This window comes from Manis javanica, chromosome 7 (genome assembly GCF_040802235.1).
Source record: "Manis javanica isolate MJ-LG chromosome 7, MJ_LKY, whole genome shotgun sequence".
Classification (NCBI taxonomy): domain Eukaryota; kingdom Metazoa; phylum Chordata; class Mammalia; order Pholidota; family Manidae; genus Manis; species Manis javanica.
The window spans coordinates 85574496-85585042 of NC_133162.1; the positions used below are offsets into that span (position 1 = coordinate 85574496).

General features: G+C 45.7%; 1 protein-coding gene across 4 annotated transcripts in view; it reads right to left on the reverse strand.

The window, feature by feature from the left end:
• Positions 1-752, reverse strand: part of GPR137B (G protein-coupled receptor 137B) — a 74059-nt gene extending 73307 nt beyond the window's left edge. Inside the window, exon 1 of one of the 4 annotated variants that reach the window (XM_037007311.2) lies at positions 176-752. In XM_037007311.2, coding sequence (XP_036863206.2) covers positions 176-724 — 549 coding nt within the window. In that variant the 5' untranslated portion in view covers positions 725-752. The remainder of the gene's footprint in view (positions 1-175) is intronic. The other 3 variants (XM_073241260.1, XM_017676189.3, XM_017676190.3) reach the window with 3 other exon arrangements.
• Between the last annotated feature and the right edge of the window lie 9795 nt (positions 753-10547).

Consider the following 10547-nt stretch of genomic DNA (forward strand, 5'->3'; position numbering starts at 1 on the left):
GAAAGGCCTGCAGTGAGCCCAGACCAGTGCCTCTTCCCCACACTCTCGGCCCTGGGGCTGTGATACCGGCACCCGCGGAGGCCATCGCCCCCGCATCGGCGCTGTGTTGGGGCCCACGGCCAGGTGAGCGCCCTCCAGGTACCTCCTGACCGCCGGGGCTGCTTCCGCGACTCACCTGCGTGAAATACAAGTTCATCAGCGTCAGGGTGAAGAACTGAAGGCACACGGGGAAGCAGTAGAGTAGCCAGAAGACGAAGGGGCTGAGCGCGTTGGCCGCCACGAAGTCTTTGAAGTAGAAGGAGAAGAGGACAGTCCGCAGGGAGGCCCAGAAGAGGCAGAGGAAGAGGAAGACGCTCTGGTAGCTGAGCCGCTTGTGCCGGTAGCGTAGCACCAGCCAGAGCTGGACGTAGATGAACACGAAAAGCAGAGAGTAGAACACGGTGTAGACGATGGTGAGACCGAGCTTCACGTAGGGGGGCACGGCCGGGGTCAGCGTGGGCTGCAGCGAGTCGTTGCGCAGAGGGCCCCACGGAGGGACCTCCATCGGGCCGGGGACGCTTGAGCGCGGCCGGGGGCGCTCGGGCCTCATCGGGGCTCGCGGCGGCGATTGCCGCCGCCGCCGCCGCCGCCGCCGCCCCCGCGAAGGTCTCCGCGCATCTCGCTCCGCCGAAGCCCGGCGACTGGAGGAAAGAAAACAAGCCGCACTTCCTCCCCGACACCACATGATTCACTGGGGCGGCCTTTGTCTGCGATTGGCAGCGCCGCGCCCGCCGCGCCCGCCGCCCCCGCGCGCCCGCCGCCCCCGCGCGCCCGCCAGCCCCGCGCTCCCCGCAGCGCCCTGAGCCCCCTCAGGCACCCCACCCCTGCTCCTCGCCGCGCGCCCACCCTTCCAGCGCGCCCCCGCGCTGCGCGTTCCCGACCCCGCGCCGCGCCCCCCTCGGGTGCTTCAACTGGACTCCGCGCCGCTCGCCCCGGGCCCGGAGTCCCCAGGGTCGTCCAACCCGCGCCCGGAGCCCTCAGGAGCGCCAGCCCGCGCCCGCGCCACCTGCAGCTTCGAGGACGGAGCTCCGCGCCTTGGGCTTCCTGCTAATGGGTACTTGTTTTGCAGAAGTTAATTCTTTTATTTCAACAGGAACGAACTTTGCAAGCCCTTTCTCATTAAAAAATAAAACTTTACTGATCTGTGGCTATTGCGCTGGCTGGTGTTTTTTCTTGGACATCTGCTCTGGTGATGTTATTTCGAAATCCAAAATGCCAAAGACATGGTTGTTTTGAGGTTAAGTTTTATGCTGAGAGTGAGGAAAGGCATGGTCTCTGTGGCTGCCTTCCGGTCCCGGTGATAAGCAGGAACTTTTTCTCCCAGGATCCACGCAGGGCGCCCCACGCGGTCGCTGCACCCCTCACCTCCCAACCAGTGCAGCCAGCCCCTCAAGGAGCAAGGGGGCGGCTCAGCGGCCGAGCCTACAGGACTTCGGAGTGGCGGGACGTGTGACCGCCCTCGGCGCCCTGCCTCCCACTCCGATCCACCCAACCCAAACCGTAGGACCTTCTGTCCACCAGCCCCTCGCTTCCCTGGTTCGCTGCGGCTAAGCGAGCCGCTCTGCAGAGGAGCCTCGGGCGCCTCTCCAGCTTTATCCCGGGGGTGCCGCGAGTCGTAGGGCGCTCTGGGCGGAGTCAGGACGCCGAGCTGCCATCTAGAAGCATTTTTAGGCAAGCAATTTGGGTAGACAGAAGAAAGGGACCCGAATCTCCAAGGCTTCAGTAATTTCTTGTTTTTTTTTCTCATCGTAAATTAATAGTCACCTTCATGACCAATCCTGTGTTCTTTTTCCTAAAAAGGGCCCTGTAGAGCCTGGATCCAGTCCTGTTTTTCCTCCAAATTGTTTAGTGTTTGCACCCTCCTAGTGTATTTCAGTGCTTCATCAGGACCAAGTGGCCATTGGTGTCAAACTTTCCCTCTCTTCCTACCACTATTTAAAAGAGAAAATATGGAATTGGTCTATCCACCTCTGATCTTGTTCTCAATCCATTCTGCACAGAGCAGCTGGCATGATCTTTGTTAGGACTATTTGACCACATCACTCCCATGCTTACATTCCTTTCACTTGCCTCTTGTTATGAGGATAAAGTCCAAACTCTTGCCTTACCTCCCTGACTTGTCTCTTGGGAGGTGTTAAGGAGTCCCCAAGGCCAAGAAAGCTCTTTCCACCCCTTCAATAGCTGGCCAATCCAATTTATCTGGAAGGGGGTTACTTCCTCCAGAAAGTCTTCCCAGACCACATTACCCACCATCTATTCAGGATTAGGCTAGATGTACTGTGCGTATTTGTCAGTCACCCCACTTGTTTATAAGTTCCCGCAGGATAGAAATTATGTTTTGTTTACCAGCGCCTTCCCTGTGCTTGCCTTGGCATTTAAAAAATATCTGTATGCATTTTAATATAATGAAAAGGACAGTTTGTCATCAGAAACCCAGGCTCTGATATTTGTCCTCTACTGTGCAAGACTTCTATTCACAAGATTACTTAAGATCCAAGATAGCTGCTGGCTATCTAACCATTGTGTCCAGCTCCCAGACTGGTGCTAGGAGGAACATGGAGGTCTAAAGGGTTGTCCCTATTTCCCGGAAATATCATACAAAGCATTCATGTTCGCATTCGCATCATTGTTAGAACTTAAGTACCTTAATAAGGTTACTGCAAGGGAGATTGAGGATTCTAGTCTTTATTCCATTTGGCAATATGCACAGCTAATAAAAGTCACAGTTTTGTTATTATGCATGAAGGGGAAATGGATGTGCAGAGGAACTAGCAGTCTGCTACACTTCCAAAGCAGCCCAAAGGAATGCCACATGTCATCAACAGTCTGTCCCTTTGACTACTCAGCATCATATGTGCTTCTTACTATTCTTAAAATTCTGAAAATAAAAACTATATATAATAAAAATACTCCCACTTGATATAATGCAACACCCCTTATACAACTGAAAAATAACCTCTGCTCCTCCCAAAGGGGTCCCACTAAAGGATAATTTTCTGTGTCTGCTCAAATTCCAGGATCTCTGGGCAATATTCATTCCTCCTCTAATTCTGTCACAGTCCTATTTTGATATTTTGATCTCATTGATTAAATTGTTAAGATATCTATCACTAATTTATCCTATTTAAACAGAAGAAAATTAAAAGTAAAGAGCAGTTAGTTAAAAGATATGTAAATATACATGTGACACAGCAGGGAAGAAAATAAAAGTAGAGATTAGAATTCTTGTTTTTGACTCCTCTCTTTAATGCACATTACAAAATCCTCCTTTCCCTTTACCAAGCATCTCAGTTAGCCAGGGGATAACTCACAGGTCAGGTATCTGAGTATGTTAACTTTTTTAACAAAAACATTGTTTTCTACTGAGCATGCCAGTAGCAAGAGGCACCACTATGGCTGAATTCTCTCTATTCGTCTCCTATTGCCCATCTTACAACAGCAACCTTAAGTCCCCTTGATTGTCACCATCATCAGAGCCAACACTATAACACTCCTTTTTGAAATCTTACCCACTGGTGCAAGGGGCCTGAAATAGCCAGTGTCTCCATTTCAGTCTCAAGGGACCTATGCTTGAGTTCTATGGTGGAAGAATTCATCGTTGGCTGGTAAGGTCTTCAAACTAGCAGAGCCCCAAGGTGAAGGGAACAGAAACAGAAAATGTGCAATTAGCCTTTGGGCATGTTAGAGATGCCTTGCTCTTGGGGCCTGTAGCGCTGCATTCTGGGGAAGAGAAACGCTACCATATACTGGCCTTGAGATCAAAAGGTATTCTACATTCTGCACAGGGATGTCTTCCAGCTGGCACTATAACTAAGTCTAGAGTTGGTCACTCCATCATTCTGTAAGGCCAGCTGCTACCAAGGGACAGAAATCATCCCACTCATTTAATCATGCCTCCTACTGAGATGACCTTGCCTCTCCTGGGGGCTGTGCTACCTCTGGCCTCTGACACCTGGGGTCCTTGCAAACAGGAGGGAGTCTGTTGAACTCTCAACAGCATGTGTGATACACATAAAATAGCCACAACAGTGCTTTGGAGAGGTGGTGGCACTTTCCTCTACAATGTATTTCTCAATGCCTTGATGAAGGGAATGTCTTCAGGTCTGTCTCAGGGTACAGAGTTAGGAGATGGGTGGGTGAGTCATACACAATCAATCCACAGCAACCTTCCTATTTCCTTAGATATTTGCTTCTACATTAAGCCATAGAAATTCAGGAATATCAACATCTCTTGGTGTGGGCCACCAGGTTTCATTCAACCAATCAAGCAAGCCAATGCCAGAAACACTCCCCCTGCTCCAGGAAGCACAAGGAGATAGAATCTCTTGGAATCAATTTGGTTCTGAGGGAATCAATTCCAACATGCATTCCCAAGACTTTTCTCAATATAAAGGGCAAAATGATGCCAATTATTTTCCAAATCCACAAGTCTCCTCAATGCTGGTTCGGCTTCATAATGAAAGGGACATGTTGGTATCTAGCTCTGGTTTTGGAATGAAGACAATGAGGGGAAGAGAGAAAAAGAGGCCTGGATTCCCCTTGCAAGGTGACATCTTAAGGCAAAAACATTATAGGCTTTCAAGCTGGGGAAGAAGAGCCTCATACGGAGGAAGGGGTTACTTCCTGTGACAGGGAAGCTGTGTGTGCTGAGTCATCAGTCCTGTACATGCCAATTCTCACTCTTCCCAGTTCAGTCTCCTAACTACCAGTGAGAGGTAAGAGAAGGTTGTGAATCTAACAGATGTCATAAAGCAGGAACCCAGAGAGTCTCCCTTTTGGTTTAGTTTTGGTTGCAAAAGATAAGATATTCTTTTAGCAAGGTCATTGATAGTCCCCTGTTTTCAGACTGTGCCTTGAACTAGAATTTAAGACCTGCCATATGTAAGGCTGGAGGCACCGGAGGGAGGGGTGAGCACATCAGATGAGCTCAGCCCTCATCAGATAAGGAAAGGCGGCAGCAAAGCCCCCAACCCCAGCCTAGTAAGGGAAAGAGACCAGCAGATTCCGGCCTGATGACATGCCAAAATCCCCACCTGCTATCCCCTCGAACCTGGAAAAGGAGTAGTAACTTTCTAGTAATTTGTCTACTGTAAAGGCCAATGACACGTGCCTTAGGCTAGCCAATCCTCGTGCCACTGTAGACCTATGCTCTCCCTCCCCCTAACTTCTTTATAAACTCACTGCCTGCCCTGCCGGGCATGACTTCTCCGGCCTGTGATTAACCAGACTGGAGAACATTGCCCAGGATTGCGCCCTATTAAACTTTTGGCTCCTTTGTTGCCTCCTCGCCTGGTCATTTTGGCTCAATTTTACCTTACACCATTCATTTCTTAATCTGTAGCACGTACCACCCCACCCAACAGTTTTCTGATCCTTCAGCTATTCTCTGGCAGCAACCACATGGTTTCTCAATGCTCTGACTTCAGGAACCCTCATTGTATGGGGTGACCTTCCCTGCAAGTGACCTCATATAATCATTTGTGCCATGAACTGTCTTAATACTACTTGAATTTTCATTGTCCTTAGGTCCAACCAAGCCACGTAATGAATCTCGAATTCACCCCCATCCCCAAGGATTTGTGGCTGCCTCTGCTCCTAGCTTCAATTTCTGTATTTCTCAGGTTTCTTAATTGCAAGCAACAGAAATAAACTTTCCTTAATTTTTTTAAACCCTGATCTCTGCCTACATTTTGACAGGGTGTTGTTCCTGTGTGTCTCTGTCTAAATTTCCCCATTTTATAAAGATGCTAGGCATATTGAGTCCGTAACCATACTAATGACCTTGTCTTTTTTACTTTTTATTAAACTTGGTTAATTTAAGCATAAAAAGGATGTATCAAAAGCACAACCTACAGGACTTATGGAGGACATTTTAGGCTAAAAAATTGAAATGATATCCAAAATAATGCTACAGAACTGGTTTTATAAAATTAGTACTGCTACCACTACTGGTTCTGTTAGGCAGGAAAATAGATATGAGTGGGGTGGAAAGAGAATAAGGCTAAGAAAAAGACCACTAAAAAAAACAACAGAGGCGGAGCCAGGATGGCAGCGTGAGTAGAGCAGCGAAACTCTCCTCCCAAAACCACATAGAATTGTGAAAATATAACAAAGACAACTCTTCCTAAAATAGAGACCAGAGGACACAGGACAACATCCAGACCACATCCACACCTGCAAGAACCCAGCGCCTCGCGAAGGGGGTAAGATACAAACCCCGGCCAGGCAGGACCCTAGCGCCCCTCCCCCTGGCTCCCGGCTGGTGGAAAAAAACCGGAGCAGTTTTCTTTTCTTTTTTGGTGAGTGCTTTTTGGAAGCCATAACAGGACAGAGACCCCAATACCAGGGAAACAGGGCAGTAAGACCAGTGAGCAGGCACCTGAGACCAGCGCATGAGGACAAAGAAAATCGCGCATTTTTCCCTTTTTTTTTGGTGAGTGCTTTTTGGAAGCCTTAAGGGGACAGGGACCCCAATACTACAGAAACAGGGCAGAAAGAACGGTGAGCGGATGCCAGAGACTGGCGCCTGAGGACAAAGAAAATCATGTATTTTCCCCTTTTATTTTTGGTGACTGCTTTTTGGAAGCCTAAAAGGGACAGGGAACCCAATACTAGGGAAACAGGGCAGCAAGACCAGAGAGCGGGTGCCTGAGACCGGCGCGTGAGAACAAAGAAAATCACGTGCTTTTTCCTCTTTTTTTTTTTTCCCATTTCGTTGTTGCTGTTGTTGTTTTGGTTTGAAGAGTGCTTTGTGGAAGTGTTAAAGGGGCAGGACAGGACACTTAGCACAGAGGCAGGGAATCTGGGGATCTCTGGGCACTCTAACCCGCTGGGCAACAGGGAGCACAGAGGTCCATTACGGAGGAAAATAGCCTCCCAGCCACTCCCCCTCCAAAGGGGCTCCACCATTTTAGAGGAGCAACCCCAGCCAGGTCCCACACACAGCTACAGCGGAGATAAACTCCATAGCGACAAGGCAGGTAGCAGAAGCCTTGTCTGAACAGAGCTGCCAGGCATAAGCCACTAGAGGGCGCTATTCTCCCAGCAGAGGAAGGCAACAAACCAACAAGAAGGAAAGCTCTTCCAGCGGTCACTCGTACCAGCTCTGCAAAGTATCTCATCACCATGAAAAGGCAAAACTACAGGCAGACAAAGATCACAGAGACAACACCTGAGAAGGAGACAGACATAACCAGTCCTCCTGAAAAAGAATTCAAAATAAAATCATGAACATGCTGACGGAGATGCAGAGAAAAATGCAAGAGTAATGGGATGAAGTCCAGAGGGAGATCACAGATGACAGGAAGGAGATCACAGAAGTGAAAACAAACCCTGGAAGGATTTATAAGCAGAACGGATAAGATGCAAGAGGCCATTGAAGGAATAGAAGCCAGAGAACAGGAACGTATAGAAGCTGACATAGAGAGAGATAAAAGGATCTCCAGGAACGAAACAACACTAAGATGACCAATCCAAAAGGAATAATATTCGTATTATAGGGGTACCATAAGAAGAAGAGAGAGGAAAAGGGATAGAAAGACTCTTTGAAGAAATAATTGCTGAAAACTTCCCCAAACTGGGGGAGGAAATAATCGAACAGACCATGGAAATACACAGAACCCCCAACAGAAAGGATCCAAGGAGGAAAACACCAAGACACATAATAATTAAAATGGCAAGGATCAAGGACAAGGAAAGAGTTTTAAAGGCAGCTAGAGAGAAAAAGGTCACCTATAAAGGAAAACCCATCAGGCTAACATCAGACTTCTTGACACAAACCCTACAGGCCAGAAGAGAATGGCATGATATATTTAATGCAATGAAACAGAAGGGCCTTGAACCAAGGATACTGTATCCACCATGACTATCATTTAAATATGATGGCGGGATTAAACAATTCCCAGACATGCAAAAGCTGAGGGAATTTGCTTCCCATAAACCACCTCTACAGGGCATCGTACAGGGACTGCTCTAGATGGGACCACTCCTAAAAAGAGCACAGAACAAAACATACAACATATGAAGAATGGAGGAGGAGGAATAAGAAGGGAGAGAAGAAAAGAATCTCCAGACAGTGTATATAACAGCTCAATAAGCGAGCTAAGTTAGGCAGTAAGATACTAAAGAGGCTAACATTGAACCTTTGGTAACCACAAATCTAAAGCCTGCAATGGAAATAAGTACATGTCTCTCAATAGTCACCCTAAATGTAAATGGACTTAATGCACCAATCAAAAGACACACAGTGATAGAATGGATGAAAAAGCAAGACCCATCTATATGCTGCTTACAAGAAACTCACCTCAAACCCAAAGACAAGCAGAGACTAAAAGTCAAAGGATAGAGAAACATATTTCAGGCAAACAACACTGAGAAGAAAGCAGGGGTTGCAGTACCAATATCAGACAAAATAGACTTCAAAACAAAGAAAGTAACAAGAGATAAAGAAGGACACTACATAATGATAAAGGGCTCAGTCCAACAAGACGATATAACCATTCTAAATATATATGCACCCAACACAGGAGCACCAGCATTTGTGAAACAAATACTAACAGAACTAAAGAGGGAAATAGACTGCAATGCATTCATTTTAGGAGACTTCAACACACCACTCACCCCAAAGGATAGATCCACCGGGCAGAAAATAAATAAGGACACACAGGCATTGAAAAACACACTAGAACAGATGGACCTAACAGACATCTATACTCTACATCCAAAAGCAACAGGGTATACATTCTTCTCAAGTGCACATGGAACATTCTCCAGAATAGACCACATACTAGCTCACAAAAAGAGCCTCAGTAAATTCCAAAATATTGAAATTCTACCAACCAATTTTTCAGACCACAAAGGTATAAAACTATAAATAAATTCTACAAAGAAAACAAAAAGGCTCACAAACACATGGAGCCTTAACAGCATTCTTCTAAATAATCAGTGGATCAATGAACAAATCAAAATAGAGATCAAGGAATATATAGAAACAAATGACAACAACAACACTAAGCCCCAACTTCTGTGGGATGCAGCAGAAGCAGTCTTAAGAGGAAAGTATATAGCAATCCAGGCACACCTGAAGAAGGAAGAACAATCCCAAATGAATAGTCTTACATCACAACTATCGAAACTGAAAAAAGAAGGACAAATGAGGCCTAAAGTCAGCAGAAGGAGGGACATAATAAAGATCAGAGAAGAAATAAACAAAATTTAACAGAATAAAACAACAGAAAAAATCAACGAAACCAAGAGCTAGTTCTTTGAGAAAATAAACAAAATAGATAAGCCTCTAGCCAAACTTATTAAGAGAAAAAAAGAATCAACACACATCAACATAATCAGAAATGAGAATAGAAAAATCACGACAGACCCCACAGAAATACAAAGATTTATTAAAGACTACTTTGAAAACCTATATGCCAACAAGCTGGAAAACCTAGAAGAAATGGACAACTTCCTAGAAAAATACAACCTCCCAAGACTGACCAAGGAAGAAACACAAAAGTTAAACAAACCAATTACAAGCAAAGAAATTGAAACGGTAATCAAAAAACTACCCAAGAACAAAACCCCAGGGCCGGAAGGATTTACCTCGGAACTTTATCAGACACACAGAGAAGACATAATACCCATTCTCCTTAAAGTGTTCCACAAAATAGAAGAAGAGAGAATACTCCCAAACTCATTCTATGAAGCCAATATCACCCTAATACCAAAACCAGGCAAAGACCCCACCAAAAAAGAAAATTACAGACCAATATCCCTGATGAATGTAGATGCAAAAATACTCAATAAAATATTAGCAAACAGAATTCAACAGTATATCAAAAGGATCATACACCATGACCAAGTGGGGTTCATCCCAGGGATGCAAGGATGGTACAACATTCGAAAATCCATCAACATCATCCACCACATCAACAAAAAGAAAGACAAAAACCACATGATCATCTCCATAGATGCTGAAAGAGCATTTGACAAAATTCAACATCCATTCATGATAAAAACTCAGCAAAATGGGAATAGAGGGCAAGTACCTCAACATCATAAAGGCCATATATGATAAACCCACAGCCAGCATTATACTGAACAGCGAGAAGCTGAAAGCATTTCCTCTGAGATCAGGAACCAGAGAGGGATGCCCACTCTCCCCACTGTTATTTAACATAGTACTGGAGGTCCTAGCCACGGCAATCAGACAAAACAAAGAAATACAAGGAACCCAGATTGGTAAAGAAGAAGTTAAACTGTCACTATTTGCAGATGATATGATACTGTACATAAAACACCCTAAAGACTCCACTCCAAAACTACTAGAACTGATATCGGAATACAGCAAAGTTGCAGGATACAAAATTAACACACAGAAATCTGTAGCTTTCCTATACACTAACAATGAACCAATAGAAAGAGAAATCAAGAAAACAATTTCATTCACCATTGCATCAAAAAGAATAAAATACCTAGGAATAAACCTAACCAAAGAAGTGAAAGACTTATACTCG